At 42.5% G+C, this 27,482-nt stretch overlaps 1 protein-coding gene across 6 annotated transcripts in view; it reads right to left on the bottom strand.

Moving 5' to 3' along the window:
- Aff3 (ALF transcription elongation factor 3) overlaps positions 1-27,482 on the bottom strand; it is a 498,774-nt gene that overhangs the window by 112,358 nt on the left and 358,934 nt on the right. For all 6 annotated transcript variants that reach the window (XM_075980378.1, XM_075980381.1, XM_075980380.1 and 3 more), the window contains one exon: positions 25,555-25,606. In XM_075980378.1, the coding sequence (XP_075836493.1) occupies positions 25,555-25,606 (52 nt within the window). The remainder of the gene's footprint in view (positions 1-25,554; positions 25,607-27,482) is intronic.

Below are 27,482 nucleotides of genomic sequence, written 5' to 3'. Positions count from 1 at the left end.
ACCTTTAATCCCAGTGCTAAGGAGGTGGAGACATGAATGATATGGCTGGGCGGAGAGAGGAATAATAAAGGGGAAGAGACAGGAAATCAGTGAAGTATGGAGTCTGAGGTTGGTGGAGAGCATTGCAGGATCACCCCTTTGTTTATGTGAGCCTTGGTAGAGGTAAGAGCTCTCCAGCAGCTTGGCTGCTTTGCTTTTCTGATCTTCAGCTTGAACCCCAATTTCTGTTTCTAGATTTTCATTATTTGTGCTACACTCTCTTCCTCCTGCCCCCCCTTTCTGGTTTGTTTTGGTGTACATGTGTGTAAGGACAACCTCTGGTCTTGTTCTTTAGATGCTGTCAACTTTTTCTTTTCTTCTCCCTTCCTCCCTCTCTTCCTCCCCTCTCTCTCCCTCCTCTTCTTTGAGTCAAGGTCTCTCACTGGTCTAGAACTCATCCAGTAGGTAGGCTACCTGAGCACTGAATCCCAGGGATCCCCTTGTCTCCATCCCTCAAGCACTGAGTTACCACATCTGGCTTTTTTTTTTAAACCAATGTTCTAGGGTTTAACCCAGGAGCTCATGTCTGCAAGGCAAGCATTTCTCCCAGCCGTAATTGCTTTTTCCAAATAGGCCACACTCTGTGTTTTTAGGAAGGCTCTGGGGAATCAGAACAAGAGGAAAATGGGTGACAGGTGCTAGGAACATCTTTTAGGGTCTCTCAGCCCTTATAGGTGTTATGAGTGTAGTCATTGAATCTGTGTTCTCTGATTTCTGTCAACCAGAGAACCACACGCCGCCTGTGGTTCCTTACAATGTGAACAATAAAACCAGCTCCACCTCCTAGGGTATTTCTACAGACAACATAATAGAACTGGAGGGGTTTTTAAGAGCATTATTTTGTGAATAAGAGTAAGCTTCCCCCCAGACATGTCACTCTGTGAATTTACATGCTGTCAATAAATGAACTGCCTGTATCCTAAAATATCACCAAAACCCAATTTCAAGTGTGTGTGTCTTTTGAGGGCTTGGACACTGACGAAGTGATGCTTCTCCTGGCCTTGATTGGTAAGAACTGGACCACCGTTATACTTCTTCTTAGCATGAAATTCCAGTCGCATCCATGCAACATCAGGATCTAGCCAACCATCTTGCAACTTTCCTTTGCATTACTTTTTTTTTTTAAATTTGTGCTTTTTTAAATGTTCATTCCTCAACCTGCAGGATTGTAACACTTTTCCTCTGAATCCTCTCTCTAAGGGAATCTTGGGACCAAGCAGGCTGCCTGCAGAATGCTGACCCAGAGTCTGACTGACTCATGCTTTGGAAAACTGGGTGTCAGGGTGCTGGGATGTTGTTGCCATAACACTGGCAGAATTTGGAAATTCTTCCTCAAGTTTGACGCCAAGGGTGTTGATCCTGGCTAACTATTCTAGCAAAATATGATCCAATGCCGTTGACTCATTTGGAAGATCTGGCATGCTTGTGTATTTGATAATGAGAAAACAAAAAACTTTTGTATTGGTGTAGCAGCTGCCAATAATTCTTTTAAGATCCATTTAAGCACCTGATCATTTACATATTCACCCAGCAATTTATAAGGTTCCCATAGCTCATTTAACATTATTTCCAAGGAGAGATTGCTCCATGGTGCTGACAGACTCTTATTAGCAGTCTTCAAGTAGGCCTAACTTAATTTTGCTTTGGAACCTGGAGAAACCTGGTAATATGTTTTCAACTAGGTGATAACTCGATATTGTATTAGTTAACTGAAAGAATCTAACTATAGCATTTGAATTTGGACTATAAACTATACATGCTTCTTTGTTAGGCTACCAAGTCATAGACAAAACATGGACACATAAGGAAGGGGGCACATGGCCCCTGTAAGTAAAATGAGGCATATTTAGTAATGGCATCAAAAATCCACCCTATTACCTGGGTTATTAAAAGTGATAGAAAAAGTATGTCACCTTCTAATGAATGCTAATGATCTTTTTTTTCTAGATCTGCATTAATCAATGAGTCAGATTTTAGGGAAAAAAATACCTGAAGCCACAAGATTTAAAGTTATGGGTGACCCATGACAGTCTTCCACTAGTTTGAGTCCTGTGTTGATAGAGAATTCAGCTCTCCACCCCTCAAGCACAGGTATTAGCCAGGACCATGGCCATAGGTGGTGGGGATTGTCATCCGCAACACTGCTGACCTTATGGAATCGCTCTTTGGAGTCATCACAGTGCTTTCCGTTCAGAACTACTCCCAGGCAACAGCTGAGAACCGGTCAACGGGACGTGCAGGATTCTAACCAGCTCTATCTAGCTCTTCCTGGCGTTCCCAAGACACAGGACCTCCCTGTATGGAATTCCTGCCTGAATTTGGTATGGAAGCAGCTGCTTTTACAAATAACCTTCGTGGTTTCTGAATAAGCACCCACCCTGACTACCCAGACAGAGAGAGTATATCCATGGACACCATCAAGCAGGATGACTTGCTTCAAAATATTTTACTATTACTCTCACCGCCTCATCCTTGGTGTGTCTGGGTTAAGACACCCATTCAAAACCTTCCGTGAAGGTGGCAGAGATGGCAAGATGAAGGAATGGAGAAAAAGTGAGAGTCAGAGATTTTATATAATATATATGACATAGATGTTTGTGTATCTATGTGTAAATAATTGCACATGTCAGTCAGGTGTCATCAGTGGCCAGAGGACGGCATCAGTGCTCTTGATGCTGAAATTACAGGTTGTTAAGAGATAACTGACACAGGTGCTTGGGAACCAGACTCGGGTCCTCCTGAAGAGCAGTAAGCATTCTAAACTGGGCCGTCTCTCTAGCCCCTAGAAATTATAACTTTAAAACATATTTACACTTTGGTTTTTAATAGTTATTAAAGTCTCAGTTCACATGGGTTTGTCAGCTTGGTTTAAGAAGTACCCGGATTGAATGGAACACAAGGAAGAGGCAAGAGGGAATAAAGTAGCAGGATTTGGAAAATTCCAGGACTTAATGATAATGTTCTGAAGGATGCTCAGAATTGTGTTGCCAAAAGCCAGCTTGTTGCGTATTAGTGGATAAGGATGAGAGTCTGAAGGAGAGAAAGATCAAAGATAGCGTGTCTTCTGAGCCGGGGCTAGCCTTCATTTCAGCAAGAGTAAATTGCCTGGCTTTAAACAAGTCAGCCATGTGCTTTTAGATCTTGCGGAGCCCAGTGCATTTCATAAGCTCCCAGGACCATGTTATGTCTTCACCCAGGACAAAGGGACAGCAGATGCTGACTAACAGCCCATCCAGGATTCCAGGGGATTGAGGATAGGCAAAGGAGAGCTGAGCTAGAAGGCAAAGGCAGACTATGTGTTCGAGTGTGTCAGAAGTGTGTGTGTACCCAAGGCAATGGTGGACAATGGTAGCTAAATATTCACATGGCACTCTGGTGCACTTTCAGCTTAGGGCACAGAAGACAGGCAGCACACAAAAGGGATGTTTGATGATATGAACAGAGAGAGCCAAGGGCAGGCCTGGGCTCAGGAAATGAAAAGGAAATATCCCAAAACTTAATGCCTCCCTGAAGTCTGATACGCGGGGGAGACCGGAGGATTCTGCTCTGTTTTCACTTGTTATTTTGATTATTATACAGACTGAGACTAGAAGAAAGCATGCACAAATAGAATCAGTCTATTTCTTTAGGTTTCTCTTTGTAGTCCTGGCTGTCCTGGAACTCGCAGAGTTCCGCCTGCCTCTGCCTCCCGAGTGCTGGGATTAAAGGTGTGTGCCCTCATGCCTGGCGATACACTGGTGTGTTTGTTTTAAGACACAGATTCATATGAAGTTGCCACAGGACGCACATGTCCTGAGCACTCTTTTACTAGACTCTGCCAATGTAAATGTCTTTGTTTTCGGCACTAAGTATTGGACCTGGTCCTTAGACATGTTATAAATGTGTTCTATCTTTACGGCACCCAATATCAGCATTTGTCGTGAACGTAGCATGTTGTTGAAACTAAGTGACTACCATTGGAATTCAATATAGTGCTTGTTCAGGTTCTAGCAGTTATACATGTGTATGGATGAGCACACATGAGACAGTGTGCAACCATCTACCCTTTTTAAGACATTTGGCCTCACCATCTCTACAAGGTCCTTTCAGCCACATTGGCAGTCACTTCTCATTCCCATCCAATGATGACCAAGATCCTCTTCCTGTCTTTATACTTAGATATCTCATAGATACTCCATACATGGAGAATGGAGTAATCCTTTAGGAACTATCCTCTTCTCCACTCAGCCCAAGTTCCTTGAGACACGTCCAACTTATGTGTTTCAACAGTCCAGACTTCTTACTGCTGAGTAATATATGAAGCTGTGAACATCGAGTTAGTTTCCAGCTTGGGACTTTTACAAATAAAACTGCTACGAACCTTCATGTACAAGTTGTGTGAAAATGAGGTTTTATTTCTCTGGGATGGAAGCCTGAGTGTATGACTTCTGGTCCATTTTTTTTTGTTTTTTGCCATGAAAAGAACTGCCAAACTATTATTATTTTGAGTGGTTGTAGCATTGTACATTTGTAGCAGAGCTGTGTTTAGTGATCCAGCTTCTCCACATCCTTGCCAGCATTTGTAGTTGGCGTGTTCTTTATTTTAGTTACTGTGATAGGTATAGGAACATCTTATTGAGGCTTTAAGTTAGACTTTTCTCAAGGATCAAGAATGTTCCCTGTCTTTCCCTCCATTTCTCCATCACCTGTACCGTCCGTCTCAGTGAAGTATTTATGTGCTTTTCGTCCATTTGTGTAGCTCAAAGGTTTGTTTCTTTAATGCTAAATTGTTTATGACTTCTTGTGTATACTAGGTACCCATAAATTTACTGGGTATAATCAGATTAGGTATATGGGAGTACGTGCACAGGTTACACACTAATACTATGCCATTTTAAGGAATTCTGCTATCCTCCTGAAACCAATCCCCACCCTGAAGACCAAGGGTTGACTGTATCTTCATTTGATGGTGAGTAAAAACACCAAGGCAAGGCCAGGTGCCTGCTATACTGAGCCAGAGAAGCACTGCCACGGAGAAATGGCATAGGGTCTCACGAGAGAGACAAGAGAAAATGTCAAAAGAAAATCAAGAGAAGCCACTCTGCATACAGAGAATGGCATTCGCAAAGGAGCAGGGGAGGTTTATCTGGGGACATATGAAGAGAAATAGCAATAAGCTTATTAATTTGTTTGGTGCTTTATGTGAAGTGGGAATGAGGTCAGAAAAATATAAACCTAGGGGTCGCAGCTGTGTGGTCTAGCACAAGCAAATCCCAAGATTCAAAACTCCCAGCATCGTGAAAAGAAAATTAATGAAATAAATAACCGAGGGAAGAGCACACGAGATACTAAATGAAGGCTAGAAATCTGAGCAGAAATCTTAGTTTAGTTACTGAATGTTATAAACAGATAAAGAGAAGGATGACTATTATAGTTACGGTGTGGGCGGGCTCCTGTTTGTTCCTGCCCCTAAGGTCTTGTCCTCAGGATGGCACTGTTGAGAAATGGTGGAACATTTAAGAAGTGAGGTCCGGTTGGGAAGAACTTAGTCCAATGGGGGTGATGCTGTCTCTGGAAGGAAATGCTGATCTCTGGGATTGAGTTCTACAGAGAGTTGAGTCGTAAAAGTCTGAGCTGAACCCTCGAATCTCCCTGTGTTTCCTGCCTCATTTCCTCTATCTTGTGCTCTTGCCACAGTGATTTGCCCTGAAGCACTCCCCAGAGATGGGTGGTGGTCAGGAACAAGTTTCTCAATCTCTAGACCTACAGCTAAACACACAGCGCCTCTTACAAAGTTAGCTTACTTCAGTTATCTCATAAGAGGGGAAAGCTAACTAATACACTGTGGTTAATGGGTGTGACTGATTTTATTTTGTTTGGGGAAAATCTAAATCTATAGAAGCAGAGCTTCCAGGAGAACAAGATGGAGGTCTGAGAGGAAGGGAAGGGACTAGCGGGAACCAGAGAGGCCTTCTTTTGAGATGGGAAGGAAGCAGGCAAGTCCCAAATACACGGTGTGGATGTAAAGCAAACTCTATGCAAAGAATTCAATCGAGTTAGGATGGTGGTGGATTTCTAATCTAATTATCAAAGCCAACTGGGAAAGTTACAAACCACAGATTCCTTGTCCCAAGCTCAGTCACACAGAGTGAGACTAATGGATGAGGAACAGGACCTTGCACCTTGAAGTATCTTCAATAATTAAGATAATTACATCACATTTAGAGCTGCCTGAGTTCGAACATTTCCTTTCCCTCTCCTCTCCTCTCCTTTCTTCTTCCCGTCTCCTCTTATTACTCCATCTTTTGTAGTACTGCAGAATACACCCAAGGCAAGCACTCGACCACCGAGCTACACGTATTACCACAGCTACTTTTCCTTTCTTCTCTCTGGCCCTCCCCGCATCAGCCTCTCTCAACAGGTTTCACTGTGACATTTCCATGTACACTCTGTTTCTGTTGATCCCCCTCCCCTTCTGCCCCAGGCCTTTTCCATTTTTAGATCACGTGTGTTTTATCACCTTCTGCTCTCCATGCTTTCTTTAAAGACTCTTACTCCTTCTAGTTTCCTGACCTCTACCTACATTCCTTTTAACACACACACACACACACACACACACATACACACACACACACACACACACAACTAGAAGACAGAATCTGCACATGAGAGAGGAACATGTGGTTATTGGTCTTTCTGAGTCTGGGACACCTCAATATAATACTTTTATTTCCATATAAATCCACTTTCCTGCAGATTTCCTAATTTTATTTTTCTTTATGGCTGAATAAAATTTTATTATGTGTATTTTACCACATTTTAATTATCCATTCATCAGTTGATGTATTTCTAAGGTATTTTCATTTTCTGCTTTTTCTTGTTCATTTGAGACTGAGTGTCACTGAATTATTAATAAATCAAAATTTAAAAAGCTGATAGAGCTGGCGAATGCTTTTGGCCCAAACTATTTAGGAGACTGAAGCAGGAGGATTACTTGAGTCCAGGAATTAGACACCAGCCTGGGCATAGCAAGATCCCATCTCAAGCACATCATTTCCTGCTCCTATAGTTGTGATTTGCAGTCGTTATTAAAATCATAAATGACTCCAGGCCTGCTGTCCCAACTACTCAGGGTACTGAGGCAGGATTGCCACGTTCACAGTCAGCCAGGGCTGCATGGTGAGTTCAAGTTAATTTTATTTATTCATCTATTCTTTCAACCAGCTTGTGTGTGTATGTGTTGTATGTGTGGGAGCGAGCAGGTGAGAGGCTAATGGTGGATAGCTTCCACATTCCATCTTACTTAGGGGACAGGATCACTCTTGCTGAACTTGGGGATCTCTGTTTTGACTAGCCTGGGTAGCCAGTGAGCTCCAGTGATTCTCCTCTCTCTATGGCTCCACCACCAGGGCTACAGGCATAGACCATCACACTCGGCTTTTATGTGGGTGTTGAGAATTTGATCTCAGGCCTTCAAGCTTGCACGGCAAGAACTTTATCCACTGAGCCATTTTCCTATCCCCTAATGCTTTAAAAAGCCTCTCCAGTGGTCTGACCTACATCCTGTCTATGATGATAGCTGGGAGGCTGGACTGGAGGAGAAACGGTTTGGTTGGGACACACCCATTTACCCCTGCAACTGGCCACTAGATCACCTGGAAATTTTCTTTGGTTATCTCTCCCATCAAAATGGCACTGGTTCATAAGTTAATTGTCACAGGTTGGCCATGTGGCTCCCTGTGGCTTCTCCCTGTGATTTCTGCATGCCGCTATCTCTGGCCCTTAGGAAAAAGACTGGCTTTGGGAGCTTGTTGAAGTCTCTTAAACGGAAAGCATGCAGAATGCTGTTGTTCTTTGAACCAATCCCACAATGACCTTATGAGAATTAGTAAGGTGCGGGACAAATCTAACTGAAAAGCTGAAAGGCAAAAGAGATGATGCTTTTTATTTTGAAAATTTGGAAAAGGTTATCTGGAAGATCTATAATGAATTTGGTCAAGAAGTCTCTTGCATCATGTTTTTTTTTTTTTAAATAAATCAGCAAAGATGCAAAAAACCACCTATTAGAAACAAGAGGCTCCCATATAGTTGTTTGGCTTTAGGGAGATGTTAAACATCTCAACAGTACAGATTCTTTCATACCAAATGAAAAAGTGACCCAAGGCCGATGCCACCAACACAACACTGCCATGTGTTAGACTGCAGCTCATGGCACAGAGACCACCCACCTTCCTCTTTATAGGACACTCACGCTAGCATACCCAACAGCCAGTACAAACCTGCAGTCTATGCTTCCCCCACAACCACCACAGTCCAATACAGGAGACAAACCAGTAACACGAAATGACTCTTACCCTGTTTGAGACTTGATCCCGCTGTGCTTCAGTTGGCCAAAGCCTAGCACACGTGACTGAAATAACACGCTCAACATTCCAAACACTAGTTCCCCCCACGCACAGTTAAAATCCACCTCCTAGGAACAATGTCACAACGTGACGTGTCCAGGGTGAAGGCAAGAGGTTTCTTGGTTAGAATATTCATCTGCTTAGAGATAAAGGAAAAAATAAAGAGTCTTGAGCTGTGAGTTAATATTTTTAACTTGAAAGAAAGAAAAAAAATCTTCATGCTTCACACCCAGTCTGGTTTTTTCAAACAGGGCAAATTCCTCTCCCTACCGGGTACTGGATCATTTTCTGCTTTTTAGCACGAGACAAACAGAAGGTTACCGCGAAGTTTCAAGGGAGTCCTAGAAACAAGAGCTGAAGTTAGGTACCTTTCCTTGCTATCCCACTGCCAAAGCATCTTGCGGGAAAAACAAAACCTGCAATTAATAAAGGGCCGCAGTCTTCCAACCAAGTCCCAAGGTTAAGGGTCTTCAGGCTCCAAATCTTCCCTTCCTGGATGAGCAGTGGTGCTCAGTTGTGAAGAACAAGTTCCCTCTCCTCTCTCTCTCTCTCTGAGCAAATATTCAGGCTCAAAAGTCCGTGAAACAGACATTTTCCATCCTATGACCTCAGTTTTCAGAATTTAGTTATTTTACTTGGCAGGTATCCAACATTCATTCTTTCCTACTGCCTCTGTCTCTCTCCTTCTGTCTCCACTTATCTCTTATTCTTTATTCATTAATACTGTAAGACATTTGGGTCTCGAGTATGTGGTGTCTGCAGAGTGTTAGAATTAGTGAACGAAACTCAAGGGACTCCCTACTTAAAACTGGAATTTTATGTAAAAAAACAAGTAAGTAATATTTTTGTATATGCATGCCCTAAATATTGCACAGGACACACACTGAAATTATTCCTTGTTTATCTGAAATTCCAATTAACTGGGTGTCGTATATTTTACCTGGCATCTCTATGTAGAGGTTGAAGAGAGGAATTAAAAAAACAAACAAGCAAACAAACAAAGAAAGGCATCCATTTATATCTCCTGGAGGAGGAGAACTTTGCATCCCTGCTCTGAGTGCTCTCGGCTTCAGACGCTATCCACAGCATCCCTTTCTCTTAACTGTAACCTACCACGCTAAAATGACAGCTCCTCAGAGCAGAGCTCATCACGATATGAACAAAGTCCAGCTTGGTGTTGGGGTCTCAGGGCCACTCAGGTCTGCACGTGTACCAGTGTCCCCAGGCAACAGTGAACCTCAGTGCAGCTCCTAAGTGCAAGCTTGACACTGAGTATCCACGGGATATTTCTAAGGACAAGGAATCTGTTTCCTCTGTTCACAGGTACTAAGCATGATCAGCAACAGGGAAAATCAGAAAACAGAACAACGGTATTAAAATGCTCTTCAGAATGTTATAAAATGATCACTTAGCAGATATTTGAAAGAAAAGATGAAATATTGCTTTGTTTCAGACATCTAAAACAAAGGGGAAATATAAGAAATTAGACACCTTGCATTTATTATTAATTGACAGATATTATTGAACATTTGAGAAAATCCAGAATGACACAACATTATTAAATTCTGTTTGGTTATTTAGAGACATATCAATATTCATTGCCTTGGCAATATGTTGAAGTCTAGTGGCCAGAACAGATGATCCACAATGGTGTCCTGAAAATCATGGGCCAGGAATCAAATCCTAGCTTGATTAGAAACCTCTCACGCATGGACGCCTTTTCTGAGAAGGGTCCTCCACCCCAAAGCCTAGGAGCAACACTGGCATGGTGCTCAGAATAGTGGTCAGTAATGCTGGGGTGTGAGGATCATGTGACCCAATCACACTGAAAATGAAGGTAAAAATGCACAAAAATCGGTTGAAGCCTCCATTTTCACAAATGGCCCGTGAAAAGCAATTATGTCTTGTGGTCAAATGCACGATTTTTTTCTCCAAATCTATGAATATTTTATGTATATACTCATTTAAAAAAATTATTTTTCGGAGTATAGCTTCTGAAATTTTCATTACGTTGGTCTAAGAAGCAAAGGCATATGGTTGTTCATTCTACCTAATTATTGGTTATTTTTCTTTTCTTTTATCATTTTATTATATATTTATCTTGGGAACTCAAAACAAACAAACACATAAAAAAAATAAAACCGAAACCAATACCCCTATCTCATATCCCTTAAATATAATTAGTCTAATAGATCTAATCAATCTTTTAATTTTTGTGTCAAACTAACTTTCAAGTGAAATTACCCAATGGCTGGGCTTCCTCCTATATTAGTTCACTTTCTGTTACTACAGTGAAATGCCCTAGGCTGGGTAACTTTTCAAAGCTAAGAGGCTTGTTTGGCTACAGGTTCTAAAGGGTTCTGGAATCAGCTTGGTTTTGGTGAGAACCTTGAGGCGGATGGCAGTAGCAGCAGTAACTGGATGGGTAAGATCACATCACATAACTAAAACCCAGAGATTTAGGCATCAGTCTCAGGGTTTGCGATGCCCAAGAAAGCAGCATTCCCTTCTAAATGAACACAACCTCGAAGAACTGAAGACCCTATCAGGTTCCACCTCTTATGTTAAATTCTCCTTCATTCACTTCCATAAGCGTCTAGCACACCACCACAGAGATCCAGCATCTAGTACATGAGCCCTTGGGCACAAACCACATCTAAACCATTGCACAAACCCGTGGTCACTTCAGGTTTGTATTTTAAATGTAATTCAGTGTCTGTAGACAAAGTACTTTCTAGGGTTAAAACCCCGGCCTGAGCGCTACAGATGGCTCAGTGGATAAGAACACTGGCTGCCCTTCCAGAGGTTTGATTCCCAGCACACACACTGTGGCTCACAACTGCACGTAACACCAATTCAGGAGATCTGATGTCCTCTTCTGGCCTCCCTGGGTACTGCATGCACAGAAACACATTGCAGGCCAAACACCCAGGCAGATAATAAAACAATAAAACAAAACAAACGCCCACAACAAGGGCCTGTCTATTGCACCTGTGTGCACGGCTCTCTGGGCCTCTATTTCTTCATCTATGAAACAGAAGGGCTGTTGTGTGGTCTGAGTTGCTATGGAGATTCTGAGCTGCCTCACCTAAAGGATGACTCGACGCTTCACTTCACATCACTGTCCCTATTATACAAACAAACCACTGTAAACAACACATTCAGGGTACAGTATAGTGTCCACTTAGTATATAGCATGTCACCTTTTATGGTGTGAATGCTTAGAATTCCAAAGTCCTTATTTTTAAAAATTTAAAGTAAGAATTTTTTAAAATTTGAATAAAAAGGCAAGGGTAGGCATGTGTGTGCAAATTTGGCCATCTGTTCTAACCATGCATGTTTTGTTCTGTGGGTACTTCAGTCATGTCAGAGATAAGGCAGAAGAGGGTCATTCCCTGTGGTAGCGCCTTAGCGGCAGAGGCTGAGACAATTACATTCTCTGGGGAGACGCCGTGGGCACAGCTTCACTGAGACACCTTCTGCCAGAAGCAGAGGGCTTCTGAGGTGAGCAGGTGGGCTGAGGCTGGGAAACCACTTTCTGCTAGAATTCCAGACTGTTCCTTGGCTACCTCTACCACCGTGCGGGATACTGCAGGCACGGATGCCTGGAGCCTGGCTCCCCCTGTATCCTCGCAGGCCCTCCTGGAGGCCACTCTTGTCGGTAGGTGGGAGAGGCGGGCTGTAAGAGCTTTTTAGGGAACTATCAGCCCTTTGTTTAGAAATGGGATTTCTTCCTTCACAACTGCTCTTCTACCTCAGAGGTCCCCCGTGCCAAGCCACAGACCTAAAGCAGTGCCTGTCAGCGGCCCTGGAGCCAGGCAAGCAGCCAGACTCCTGGCTCTGCTGCTGCCAACTGTGCAGCCTCAGGGAGCCAGCTCACTGCCTGGAGATCCTGTTTTCTTCTTGTGTAATAAGAGATGTAACAGTATAATAAGATACCGCATTGGATTGTCCTGCGGATTAAACAGAACAATGTGTCTAGCCGAGTGCCTGGCACCAGATAGGTGTTTATCTACGGGGATATCCTACGTACCAGGTGTACAGAGAAGAACTGTGATATGGGGCAAGGGTGAATTTAGTGAGTTGTGTGTTCCAGAGGTTTCGATCTGAGACTGTGTTGGAGAGGGAGAACAAATGGAGCTCAAAGTGTTTCTGAGAGAGAGTGCACAAAATGGAGAGGGAATGTGTGCCAATCATTCCGTGTTCTCGGTATCAATTCATTTACTCATCTCAGTACTGTGGCACCGTGTAAGGGCTATGCTCTGAATGCTGGGGCCGGCGCCTACAAAAGAGCATGAAGAAGCTGTAGGAGAGACAATGCTGTGCCAGGAGAAAACACAACAACCCATTAATGTCAGGCATTATTTATTGTCTACAACAGCCAATAAAAGTGGTAACAAGAAACATACTCTTCTACAGCCAAGTGTCTCCTCCAAAAAAAAAAAAAGTTACCATCTGCTAAGGTCACCGTGACTCAGAGCAAATGAAGCTTGCCAAGACAGTCTCTGTGGACTGAAAGGGCTCATTGCAAAGGTGCCACACCTTCTTCTAGTGTAGGGGACTGTCAATTGTAGTAATATGCCCATCACCAGCCGTGTGTGTGGTCTCCTTAGGAGTCACTAGAAACCTTCTCCCATCACAAAGAGCCCACACGGCTCCTTTACAAGCATGACTAGGCTCTAAGATTTTCTAGGTGTCAGTTCTTTTATCTAAAACTTTCGGAGGCCCATGAAGATGTTCTTGGACCTTTTGGGGAATACTATCTGGGTGTGTACAGGCCAGTTCTGCCTTGGTTGTGTTGCACAGAGTAAGGACTCTGGAGATGACCTAGTGGATAAAGTACTTGCACAAGAGCGAGAGGCTAAGTTCTGATCCCTGGAACTCAGGCAAAGCTGCATGGAGAAGCACATATCTGTAATCGCGGTGCACCGAGCGTGAGATGGGAGGACAGACACAGGAGAAGCCCTGGAGGGCTTTTAAAGAATGAGAGTCTACAGACTGACCAGCCTCGCATACGCAGAGGCAATGAGAGACTGTGTCAAACAAGGTGGACGGTGAGGCTGAGCACCAGAAGCTGTCCTTTGTATATGCGCCATGGCATGTGACCTTGTCTTCTAACTCCCGCTAAGAGTAGAAAAAATAAAAATTGCAATTTGAGACTTCACAAGTCAGGAATAGTCTACAACACACAATGAAATATTATTTAGGCTTGAGAAGGAAGAGATTCTACCACATGTGGCAATATGAATTAAACCTGAGTATATCAGCTATAACAACAAGCAAACAAAAACCACTCTATTTTTCTACTCATCTAAAAGTACCCCCTTACGGGTGGAATGGACCTGGGGCTGAGAGCCATGAGATGGGGCTGAGAGCCGTGAGATGGGGCTGAGAGCCGTGAGATGGGGCCGAGAGCCGTGAGATGGGGCCGAGAGCCGTGAGATGGGCCCGAGAGCCGTGAGATGGGGCCGAGAGCCGTGAGATGGGGCCGAGAGCCGTGAGATGGGGCTGAGAGCCGTGAGATAGGAAGCTGCAGTTTATCTAGTATGGGAGTTCATCTCTGGGTCAGATGATGAACACAGCAGCAAGCCCCCGAGAAAGCACCTCATACTACTAAACCACACACTTAAAACGGGCTAGGATAATAAATCTTACATTACAAAGTCCAAAAGACAGTCAATCAAAAAACCTTGAGTAACCTAGATAGCCTCTAAAAATAAGTATGTTTGATAGAACCCAGGAAGAGAAGTGTGAGTCCCCAGAGAATCAAACAGGAGAACGGATTCCTTAATTTTGTTAGTGGCTTCTCTCTACTGACCCTTGTGTCCAAGCCTCCAGCCAGGTATAAGATCACAGAAGCCAAGGTTTCTAGTCTTGCTCTGGGAGGACACAATTTGTAACTAGCATTTTTGTATCATCATACGAGAGCTGATCCAAGACGACCTAACGCCCGGTCTCCCTCCTAGGCAAAATGGACAACTTTGGCATATTTTCTCCTCCACTGGGTACCGGGCCCTGCTTACTCTTCGGTGCATACAGGCTGCTCGTGGTGGCCTTTGAGTGATCCACGCTCCTTCACAGACCTGCATCTAGCTTGGGCATCTATACACTGAGTGGTCTGAGGGTGTCTGGGGTGCTGAGGAGCCCTTTGCTCTTTTTCATCGTTGGTGTCTGAGAGTGGGTGAAACAGGATCTGGCCAGTCCTTTCCAGCAAGCGGTGTTTTCCTGGCTTTCTCAGCTCTCCAGCTAACAGGATACTGGCAAATCATTTCAGCAGATACAGAAAGGAGGTCTCCGGGGACAGACACCTAATAAGCTGAAAGATCAGCCACAATTCATCATTTTACACACAGGTTGCTGCAGCCAAAATAAATATCACCATGGTTTCAAGTTTCTCAGGGGGGAAAATGTCCTGCTCTTTTGAGGAGGGGACATTCTCCAATAGACTTTCATCTCTCTATGATTAGCTGACCAGTTTGTGTAACCTCATTATTAAATGTACATGTATACCTGGCGTATTTCTTTATATGGTTAGCAGCCATTTTCTACACTCTTAACAATTTAAAGGTCATTTTGCTATGAGCATGGAAATTCCAAACAGGCCCTTTCCACCCTATGAACAAGCTCTCTAGTGGAGCTCGATAGCATGCTACATACCCAGGTAGACTCACGCAGGCCCACATCCCTAGCCAGCGATGCCCATGCCTGGCAAGATGTTTTAAAGAGAAGTCAGCGGTAGAGTTGGTCTACAGCCTCCCCGGGAGGGCATGCATTCTCTCTGGAGAGAGGCAAAGTCATGAGGTCCTGTCCTGTGATGGCTTGGGGAGGAGTTTGTTGTTCACCATCCTGGAGACCACTGGTAGCACTGGCCTCACTGGAAATCCTTTAAAAAACTTTCTGCCACTTTGTCTTTAATACCCTTCATTCTTTCGAAGTTCTCTACTTGTTTTAAAGAATAAATTAAGCTTCTAATAAAGCTCTGAACAGCCACAGAGACAGGGCTGTTTCCAAGCTTTTATACGCCATAAATACCGTTATAATGGCAGTAACAATGAGTTATTGGGTGCCGGCTTGGTAATGGGCACTTTCCATATATTACCTTTTGAAGAAGGAACATTTCATGGGTCGCTGCAATTTAGTCTAGCTTATAATAACTTCCAACACTTTTCTGTACAATGTAGGCACCTGGATGGGCCATTTCCTGCTGCTTCATTTTGGCTTTTTTTTCTCCTCTTAGGAGTTTAACCCTTTTGTTTGCTCCTATCACCCTATTTAGGAAGGTCATTTTTAATCTTCATTCTTTCAAGGCATACTTACGTGAGCCAATTGAGGGACACCCACAAATGTAAAAGAACACTCTCTTGGGGTTTTGTCTGCATGCCTGAGCCACGGCCTCTGACCTGAGAGTTCATTCTCCTTGACTGGCAGCCCTCTGCAAAAGCCAGCTCAGCAATCCGCCTAACCTGTGGACTTTGCAGGGTCCTGGGGTTCTCTAGCTGCAATGACTGTCTAGCGGTACTCTGGTCTCGTCCTCTTCAGGGATTACACTACGAATTGTTTTTCCCAGGATGGTTACCATGTCTGAAGGAGGACATGCAGCTTTGAGACAGTGTGACACTGGCTGAGAACTTTGCTGCTAGGATTGGAGTCTTGGGTTCGAGTTCTGTCTTTACCACTGTATTTATTTAGAGCAAAGTAGATAGGTTCTTTCGCTACATATATTCACCACTGTGTGTTTGCTGTTGCCAATTATATTCAAGTCATAAAAATGGAGATGTAGTAGTGTTTCACCGTGGATTTAATGTATATTCCTCTAGGATGAGACTAAGTTGTAAAATGTACCCTTTCATATTAGTGGCCATTTGTGTATCTTCTTTGGTTTCTAAGTTGCCTATCTAAAGACCAGGATATTAATCAGTCTCTTTTTGGGAAAAAAAAGGCTTATTATTTGATGGGTGTCAAGCATTAAGAACTGTAGCTTAGCTATGAAAGTGCTCAAAATAAGGGATTATCAGTAGAAAACCTGTACTGTAAGTATTTTTATTATTTATACCTTTCCTTTTCAATATAAAATTACACACAGTGAAACACACAGTTTTCTCTTCTTTTCTTCCCTCCCTCCCCTTCTTATCCCAGGCTGACCCTGAACTGGCTACATTGCTGAGGATGGCTTTCCTTGAACTTCTAATCCTCCTGCTTCCATCAGTCAAAGCGCTGAGATTAGACATGTACAACCAGCCCTGGTGCATGTGGTTATAGGGGTCAAACACAGGGCCTAGTGCTCGGGATGAAATCACGTTACCAAATAAACGACATCCTCATCCAAACTGACTGAGAGATCTTAACTGTACACACAGTACAGGGAGTCTTGGTAAACGCGCACACCCTCGTTAGGCAGCTCAACTCGACACGAGCAGTGTTCTATTACTCTAGCAGTTGTGGTCCCTCAGTCAGCCCTCAGCTTCTCATAGCAACTGATGCTAGGAATTCCAGGTCCATACAGTAGTTTTCCCCTGCTTACACACGCTTGTGTCTGGCGTCTTTATTTCACACAGCACTGCAGTGCAACCCTGTTGCGTTATGTGTTCCTGTTGCTTCTAATTGGAAATATTATTCCACTGTATAGACATATCACAATCGTTTATCCTTCCACCACTGGTGAATATTGGAGGTGTTCCATTTTTACCTATTATGAATGACAATGCCATAAATGGTTTGTACATATCTCTTTAAGGTCCTATGTTTTTATTTTCTCCTATGCTAATTCCCCCAAATAACTGTAAGGTGATACAGTGAGTGTTTGTCTATAAGAGCTTTAAAATCATTAAACATTTTACACCAGCAATACTGGATAGTTCCCGTCACTCCATCACTTCACCACTGCTTGTTGGTCGCTGTCAGTTATTTTAATTCAACTCACAAAATCGAGGAGGTAGTAGTGTCTCATTGTGGCTTTAATTCGTGTTTCCCTAGGAATACAATTAGTAACATGCACCCTTTCACTTACTTAGTGGCCATTTGCATATCTTCTCTGGTATCTTTGAGGATTTTTCCCACTTAAAATGTTTGCTTTATTATTATGGGGGTATTCAGAGTTCCTTATATATTCTGAATTTGTCATTTGCCAGGTTATGAGATTGCTTAGGCTTGTCCTGTTCTTTTGATGGAATAGTTTCCCTGTGTTGTAGGTCAATTTACCAGGACTTTTCCTTCTCTCGTCCAGTTTTATGACTTCTGTAGGAGACTTTTGTCTAGTTCAGGCTGTGGAGGCACTGTTCTATGACTTCCCCTAGACGTTTTGCCATTTCATTTTTATACAGAGGTCTGTAATCCATCTCGGCTGCGTGTGGCAGGAGATTTGCTCCCTCACTGGTTCTCTTTGGTATTATTTGGTGAAAGGCTTGGCTTTCTGGCTGGCCTGCTTTGCTCCCTGTGCGGAAGGGCAACTGTGTGTGTGGCCTGCCTTCAGACTCTTGCTTTGCTTCACAGATCTGTCTACTTTAAGTCAGTGCTACATCATGGTAAGTTTCTATCATGATTAAGTTTTTGAAGTTGGGTATTTATTGACTGATGCCCTTGCTCTTTATCAAGGCTCCTACGGTTAACTATCTAGGTTCTCTGCTTTTGTGTTATTTTTCCATTAATATTTATGCCCATAATTTCCTTTTCTTGTCCTATGGTACTGACGACGATCTCCAGTAGAATGCAGAACAGAGACAACAGCCACAGACAGCACTGCTGGATTTCTGTCCTAGGAGGAATATGTCTGGACCAACATAGAAGCAGGTCTTAATGTTTTATAGATTCTAATCATCAGAGTGAATGTATTTCCCATTAGTCCTAGTTAACTCATTTTTAAGAAAATTCATTTATGGGACTTAACTTTTTTTTTGTCATGTACTTTTGCTGTACCCACTTATATCTCTTCTTTATTTTATCAATATTGTAAATTACATGAACTCATTTTTAACATTAAACCATATACTTTTATAGTAAATATTACCTAGTCATAATAAGTTATATCCTTTCCCTGAACACTAGATTGGATATGCTAATGTTTTAAAGATTTTGTATAATGTTTTATGAGGCACTCCGGATTACAACTTTCTTTACACGGTTAAGCTGATTCTGGTGTCAGGTTACATAGGTCTCATACAATGAACTGGATTTCCTTTCTCTTACTTCCTGAGTCTGTGGAGTGCTGCTAACTCATTGATGGTGTTTCATTTGATAAGCAATTTTTATTTAAAAATATGACCATTATCAGCAAAACTATCTGACACTGGAGGTGTTTTCCTGTTTATGAGAGGTCTGATTGTGGCATTTAGATTTTTGAGACCATTATGATAATTCTATTTCCTTTTCAACTTTTGATCTAAGTTGTCAAATTAATTCCCAAGTAGTGGTTCATATCTATTTATTACTAGTTAAAGATTCATAGGAGATGTGAAGCTGTCTTCTCTCATGGCGTGTGGAGGCAATTTGTGTTTTCTCTTTTTTGCTAGATCAATCTTGCCAATATGTAAATTTCACCAACCCTTAAAATTTTTTTTATTAATTATTCGTATTGTTTGGTGATCTCTACTTTTCTATTATATGTTTTACTATTAATCTTAGGTTTAGTTTCTTCTTTTTTGATTTTTTATCACTTTTTTGGTTAGCATATAATGCATTTCATAATATTTTATCTTTTTTTAAAAAACTCAGGAACAATGGCAATGGGTTTTTGATCCTACTGCACCTACTGGCTTTGTGGGAGCCTAGGCAGTTTGGATGCTCACCTTACTAGACCTGGATGGAGATCGGTGATCCTTGGACTTCCCACAGGGCAGGGAACCCTGATTGCTTTTTGGGCTGACAAGGGAGGGGGAATTTGTTGGGGGAGGGGGAGGGAAATGGGAGGCAGTGGCGGGGAAGAGACAGAAATCTTTAATAAATAAATAAATAAAACATTGTAGTTTTAGAGACATGTGTATGCATCTGTGTGTCTGTTTGTGAGTGCATGCACATGAATGCAGGTGCCCACAGAGGCCAGAAGTGTTAGATTTCCTGTGGAGTTTGAGGTACAAGTGGTTGTGAGTTGCCTGATGTGGGTCCTAGGACCTGAACCTGTGTCCTTTGAAAGAACAGTATGTGTGCTTAGTCATTCCTGTTTTTCTAACTTATTAATATAGAAACCTAAGTCACTGATATTGACCTTGGCTTTTCCTCATATAAGTAAGTAAAGTCTTAAATTTCTTATTGTCCTCACTGTCTTAATAAACTTTACATATTTTTTTCATCAACTGCACTTTCATCCTTGTTCAGTGAAAATTACATTCTAACTTCATTTGTGATATATACCTTGATGCAAAGAATATTTAGAAGTGTTATTTAATGTCTCGGTGCTGAGGTTTAAACGATACTTATTTCCAGGGACTTACAACACAATCACTCTGTGTGAGATGGAGCACGAGCCACTGTATTTTCATACTCAGAAGCGGAGACTTTTCCCACTGCTCACCGCCAGGCCAGCCGCAGCAGGCGTTTCTGTGCCTCTGGGAAGAGTCTGTGTTTGCACTTCGTGGGTGTAGCACTGTCTGCACACTTAGGGCAGAGTGGCTGCTGATGCTCATACAGTACACAAACTAGTGTTTTACTTGTATTTCTCTCAATTGCTATGTACCTGTGGCTTCTAAGTGTCCTGGCACTCACCATACAGACCAGGAATGGCCTTGAATTTGCAATGATGCTCTTGTTTCTGCTTCCAAGTGCTGGGATTGCAGGTGTGTCCCACCATGCCCAACTGCAGCCACAGTGTAAGCCTTCTCAGCCCCTGTGGAGTTTATAACTTTGATGCTGGTCTAGTTAGTTTTTGTCATAGTTTTGAGTCTGTACATACATATTGATGACTATACTATCTTCCTCATTAGCACTAGGAAATGTCCTTTTTCAGTGTCTTACAGTTATCATGTCCTTTGTCTTCAGGACTATTTGGCAGTAGTATGAAGATATTTGCTCCAGTTTTCTTGCATTTGTTACATAAACAGTTCATCCTTTCTTATTTTCCTTTTTTTGTTTCAAGGCTTCGATTTATTTGTATTTTTATATTTGAAGTATGGACGTGTGAACAATAAGTAGTCTTGATTTTATAGCTAGCGTGACATTTTCCCTTTAAGCTGGAGTTTTTGATGTATTTACATTTAATACAGTCATGGTAACCAGACTTCGATTGGCTAGTTTTCTATTGTAATCTTCTGTCTTTTGTTTCTGGACTTTTCATGGTATCATCATTTGTGTTAATCTATTTTTAAAAATTTCTGCAATTACTTTTAGATGAGGTCCAATCAATACTTGTTTCTAGTGATATCCCCATGTAGTGCACTATGTATAATTATAGTGTACTTAGATTTAATATTGTGCTACTTCACATGAAATGTAGGACCTTCATGTTGCTTTTGCCATATATTTTACTTTTGTATACATACAAATTACAAAATATCATTTTTCATTGCAATAAGAATTTTTTACATATTCATATATTTATATTTTCTGTAGCTATTTATTTGGTTTATAATTCCACATCACTATTCATCATCATTAAATGAAGTCAGGACAGGAACTTAAATAGGGTAGGAACCTTGAGGCAGGAGCTGATGAAGAGAAAACAAGGAGGAGTGCTACTCACTGGCTTGCTCAGTCTGCTTTCTCACAGAACCCAGGACCACCATCCCAGGGGTGGTGTCACTCACAACGGGCTGGACCCTCTCTCATCAATCACTAATTAAGAAAATGCCCTACAGTTTTGCTTCTAGCCCTATAGTTTTGCCTGATCTTAAGAAGGCATTTCCTTAATTGGGGTTCCTCCTCTCCAATGACTTTAGCTTGTGTCAGGCTGACCTGAAACTAGCCATTGGATGCCCTGGAACTGGAGTTAGAGGTGTTGTGAAGTGCCTGACCTGAGTGCTGGGACCCAAACTGTAAGAACACTATGTGCTTTTTACCACTGACCTGTCTCTCTAGCCTCAATTTGCTCTCAAAGCTTGATCCTTCTGGGTTTAGGGAAACCGAAGTTTTACCCAAAACCTGTATCTTGGGTGAGAGTTGAATTCACAACTGAGGCAGTAGCTGCCATCTCTGCTGGCCCCTTTCAGCTTTCTAGTTATTGTTCTCACTGTGTATCGGTATCTTCTCCACAACTATGCAAATTAAGAGCCATGAAAGCACTCGAGGGATTTATACACCACTGTCCCTTTCGCATGGCTTTTCCTTTAATGAAATGTCTTCTTCCCCTAATGGCCATGATCTTTCACAACTGGGGACTTCATCCTCTGACATCTCACACCATTGCAAGTGTGGTTTCCCTCTTTGAGTTCTTTCTGCTTCTTGTGAATGGCTGAGTGTCCCCAGAGGAGGGGCAATCCAAATGTAGTTCTTATTCAAGTCACTTTGCTTCTTTTCTGGACCAAATCTTCTATACTCTGCCTTAATAATTTAGACTTCAGATCATTTTCAAATACTCAGAGGAGGGGGATTCAACTATCATGAATTTTCCTGTCGTTAATGTAACCAAAACTCTTTCACAGATATTTATGGTTTTGTTTGTGTCTAAATACTAAATTGCTCTTTTCATCTTCTTGAATCCTTGGATCATTAATCCTGAAGGAAATCTCAGGTATTTCCCCAGTTCCTTTGTCCTACCATGCAATGCACTTCTGAAGCTCATTATAATTAGCAAGGAAGAAGGATGCTTAGAAAATGTGCCCTGACTCCCAACGCTACGTATTTATTGAGACAGGATTTGCTATGTACCTGTGGCTTCTAGGTGTCCTGGCACTCACCATACAGACCAGGATTGGCCTTGAACTTGCAATGATGCTCTTGTTTCTGCCTCCTGAGTGCTGGGACTGCAAGTGTGTCCCACCATGCCTTGCCCAATTGTAGCTATAGCTGAAGTCTTTTCAGCCACTGTGGAGCCTGTAACTTTTCATCTGTTTTATACAAGCTATTTCCCTTTTCCCCATTCTCTGAAATCTTTACATTCTGTTCTAGTCAAATTCTAACTCCTAAGCATTCCCTTCCCTAAGTGGCCTTCAGTGTTATGGGTGGACTTGCCTCTCCCCAGCAATCCATATGCTGAAGTTCTAACTTTAGTATTGTGCTGGTTATTTTACACAGCTGTGACAAACAGCTGAAAGAATCGTTTAAAGGAGGAAATTGCTTATTCTGGTGCACAGTCTCAGAGGGTCATCCCACACTTGTTTGGTCGCATGAGCTTTGGCAGATTATCATGGAAGTGGGGACACGTGACAAAGAAAGTAGAGAAAGGGGAAGAAGGGACAAGAACAAGATGCTCTCAAGGATTTCCTACCATGTGAACATCTTCCAGCTAAGTCCCAATGTGAATGTCTCCAAAGCCTTTTCAGCTAGTGTTACTAGCTCGAGGTAACCAAGTATTTAAAACTGGAACCCATGTGGGACATTTCCTCTTCAGACCAAAACTATTGTCTGGGAATGTGACCTCATCTTGAAATAGGATCTTTATGGAAGGAATCGTATTAAAATGAAATCATCAGGGTTAGGCCTAAAATTAACAAGGTGGGCCTCAATCAATGTGGCTGATGTTCTGATAAAAAAGGGGCACAGAGAAGGTTGCATGCAAGGAGGAAGGAGATGTTGGAAAGACAAATGGAGAGGTGAGGGCACAAGGCCAGGAATGCAGGTAGCCCTCTCTCGCAACAGTCAGAAGGGAGGGACCTCCTGAACCAACTGTGGGAAAATACATTTCCGTTGCCTAAGCCATGTGATACTTTATAACTAGCCCCTGACTGGTACTCATCTCTAACAAAAGCAGTTCACTACTCTCAAAATTTGTTTCCAATTCATGGCCTGACTTTGTCTCAAGACTATACATTCCTAAGTATCGTAGGTAGGCACATTTATGCCCTAATTTATCCTTTAAATTGGGAAACCTTTCTGAGCCCCAGACTCCTCATATGTAATGTGGGCAGAGTGTTATTGCTATGCCTATCACGGTAAAACACAAATGAGGGGTACATATCTGTGTGTCTGAGTATGCTTGTTTATGTAAGTGTGTACATATACATGTGAGTAGGCGCATATAATATCATCTACACGAATATCAATCCTACCCACGTCTGAGGCATCCTTGTGCGGTTCGTCAGTGTTCCTTTTGCTTGACTATAACAGAAGGACTGCAGAAAAGCTCTGAGAGACTCTCAAGACTCCCAAGTCCACAATGCCCCACGTCTAAGAGATCCTTGCAACCTCAGTTCTGTTTTTCTGTTACCTGGTTTGAGTGACAACCATGAAGCAATTGACAATGGGCCACTTTGGGTGAGGAGGCAGGGAGGTGGGCTGAGGACTTCCTATCACCAGAGGTCTTAAACTTAACTCCTTACCCAGCCTACTTATTTTTACACATTAGGAGACATGAAGCACCAAGCAGTGGAAACTGACATTTTAGGGAGTAGATGCTACAGAAATGCATAGGGAACAAAGAAGACCATTAACAACACATCAAACTACTTGAGTAAAATTGGTGTCTAGTGAACGGGATTTTAAGAATATGTAAAGTTAGGTATAGTATGTGAAGGTTTACTAATGTCTTTTTGATACTATTTTGTCTATCTAGGAAATGATTTTGTTAAGAATTTGAAAGATTGCTACATTTATAATGATCAATGTTTTATCAAATGACAAAAAACAACTATTTCATCACTACTTCTATTGGTAAATGCATACTCCAGTTTGTGCATTTTATCCCGTCCAAATTGTACTCAAAATAACTACAATTTTCAGAGACTCTGCCCTTTTCAGTTCTCTAGAATGCCTCCAGATGGCATTAAAACTCTTCTCCCATTATATTCTACAGCATAACTTAAACTTATAGCAACATTTTAAGCACTTAGAACTGTCATATCTAGTATTTCATGAGAAAATACAATGAAACTCATTAGAACTTTCAGAGTAGTATCGTGAGAGACACAACCTATAGTCATATCAACTACTGAGCATCCAGCCACCCTGTGCAAGCCAGAGGAGCTCTACAGATGAAAAGAGATCTGGACAAAAGCTAAGACAAAATAGATAAGACAAAAAGATAAGACAAATCAGCGCCACAGACTGTGGCTGCTAATAGGGAGAGCAATGATCCAGGAACAGATACAATCACAAAGTCATTTTTATAATAAACATCTTTCACTCCCCAAAGGTGATCAAAATAAATGTTTTTCAAGGAGGAAGAGCTTATGGATGCTTATGAGGCTGAAACGGCCGTTCGTTAGCTTCTGCTTCACGGCCATTATGTACTGCACGGGTGTATCAGATAACAGGAATGATGGCGCTACTGTATGACATTGGCCACCCACTGGTCTGGAGCTCACGGAGGCAAGACTGACTAGCTGTTGAGCTCCGCGCATCTGTCCGTGACCGCTCCCCCAGTGCTGAGATTCAAAGCGCACACCGCATGGCTCAGCACTTTACCAACTAAGCTGCTTCCCAAGCTCCGGGGGATCTCAACGCGGTATCATATTAACCATTAAAAACATACGTATATTCTTTCAGTACTGAGAAGGGAAAGATGAAAATGCAAAAACGAGACACCTTCTAAATGTCTTTTCTCATGTTTAAGAAATACTTTACTTGAAAACATCAATGAGCTCTTGAGATCTCAGAGATATCTATAGTTGTGTTTGCCACATATTTCAGAGGTGGGACTGCAGATGGCAGGCTTTTTAAAAGACTTGGTTACTTCACGGGCACGTGGGACAGAATGTCTTCCAGTATGTGTAGAAAGTTCAGCAAACCTTATGTCAGTGTTAAAAGTTTCCAGCCAAATTTTAAAGGGCTTATCTCCATCCTCCCTTAGTACACACTCTCCAGTCTAATTATATTCCCACTTTATAAAGAAGAACATTTGCATTTGCAAGATCTCCTTTTCAATGCTAAGGCATAAAACCTCAAAGTGTGTCTGTACCCGAAAGCATTTAAAAAGACATTATCATGAAAAAAGAGAACCATGGGCTTCCTTCCACTATGATTACCACCATTACAAGATACTTGCCCTGTTTCATTTTATACGGCATATTAAAGAACAGTCATCTCAGAGAGAAACGTGAAAGACACTTACGATGTATTCGATGTGCCATTGTCTGGACTCTCCGGCTCCGCGTCAGCTTTCTCTTAAAAAGGAAGTGGAGAAAAAACACCAACATCAGTCTCCCAGTCCTTAAGATTTAAGATTAAACATATTTCTATGTTCCTATTAACAAGCTTTCAAAATGGGCAGCGGGAGGCTTTTAAAACATCTTTTATTGTTTGGGAACCGAATGTGAAAAATAATTTTGCTTTGGCAATACAACTGCCCAGGCCCAGAGCCTTGAGAGGTACCAAGGAGCTATTGCAAACAAGCAGAGACAAGGCGTGCAGACCTTGCCAGAAGATGAACATCTTACAGATGGAGTCAGTTTCTCTCCACTACACTTTACAGAAAGTTTAAGGAAATAAATTCATTAGCATTGTACATCCAAGGCACTCTGAACTTTGATCCCTTCTGCTAATACAAGCCAAATGGGGTCAGGCTGAAGTGGAACTTGGAGAGAATTTCACAGAGCACTGGAGCCATAGCCGTGAAATGTCCAAGAATTTCACCCCATGGAGAACTCTGGCAGCAGATTTTGGGGCTCCCAATAAAAGCCGAATAAGATATAAACCAGAAATCCTTTCTGACCATCTGAGAGGCAAGTAAAAGAGCATCTCCATGGGACGTGGCTATTGGGGATTTAGTTTTAGGAGTCTGGAAGGAGTCCAAATTCTTTTCACATCAGGCATAAGGTAATACTTAATCCTGGGCCAACTGTGGTTTGAAATGTGCACCCTCATTTTATAAGGAGCTCCTCTGGTTTTGTGGCAGCAGAAGGGGGAAAAAAAGCTGTTCATGCTATGGCTACTACGGAGGGCTCTGCAGTGCCAATAGCTGGACAAACCCAGCACAAACTTGAGCGGCAGAAGACAGGCCCAGTGGCAGCAGCTAACCTTCTTGGCTGTTGCTTTCAAATCAGGCCTGACAGCTTCCAGGACCCTCTGCTTCTGCTCAGCCCCTTCTCCCCAAACACTTATCCTATCCAAACACTGGTTTGTGGCATCATTTGGGGAACGACCTCCTGGATTACACAGCGAACCTCGGAAAGAAAGTGTCCTAACTGAGCTCAAAAGCCCACCCCGTATTTTCCTACGGGAGATGAAGCAATTGTGAGGAGGGGAGGATAGCTGCACACAGCTACCTCAGACATAACTCTACTGCGTGTCTATGCTGTGCCAGAACTCTCACAAAAGACAGTTACTCAGTCCCAAGCACGTCCAAAGGAAAGGGAAAAAAAAAGCCCAAACATTTATGTTGATACCAAGCAGACTAGATGGTTCCTGACCCAGGTAAACCATGTTGAGATAGAAGCAGACACAACAGCCTGATGCTTGCTCTAACACCCTGAGTTTTCTATTAGTTTGGGTCCTCTGGGCAGAGCAGTGGTAAATTCATTTAGGAGACATGTAAGGTCTGGTCAAGTGGCCTGGAAAATAACCTAATTTAGTACTTTCCAGAATCATTTTCCCAGAAGAACCCCCATTCCTGTCACAACTCCAAAATACAGCCACAGCACCTGTATTATCCAAGACAAAACTAAACGAGGGTCTAATTCTTCTCACATCCATTGACTCTCCCCCCCCTCCCCTGAGTCTGGAGAAGTGGGTTACATTTCCCTGGGAACAGCTGCCAGCAGTTACACCAAGGCACCATTGTGATGGAGGACTAGACAAGATACGTTTCCCAAATTTCACGTCAGAGAACAAGGGATCATTACGAGACGAAGGAAGACCGTGACTGGATGTCTGAGTAAATGTTTTACCTTGACCAAGAATGCTGCCAAGTAGCCCACAGGCTGAGAGGACCCAGGTTGGATTGCACATGGGCCCTGAGGGCTGGAGGCATCGTGGGCTGTCTTCAGCACGGGGACAAAGCTGCAGCTGATTGTCTCTGCTCTTAGCAGCACTTATGTTGTG

Source organism: Microtus pennsylvanicus, chromosome 7, assembly GCF_037038515.1.
Source record: "Microtus pennsylvanicus isolate mMicPen1 chromosome 7, mMicPen1.hap1, whole genome shotgun sequence".
NCBI classification, from domain to species: domain Eukaryota; kingdom Metazoa; phylum Chordata; class Mammalia; order Rodentia; family Cricetidae; genus Microtus; species Microtus pennsylvanicus.
This window is presented reverse-complemented; position numbering and strand designations above follow the sequence as displayed.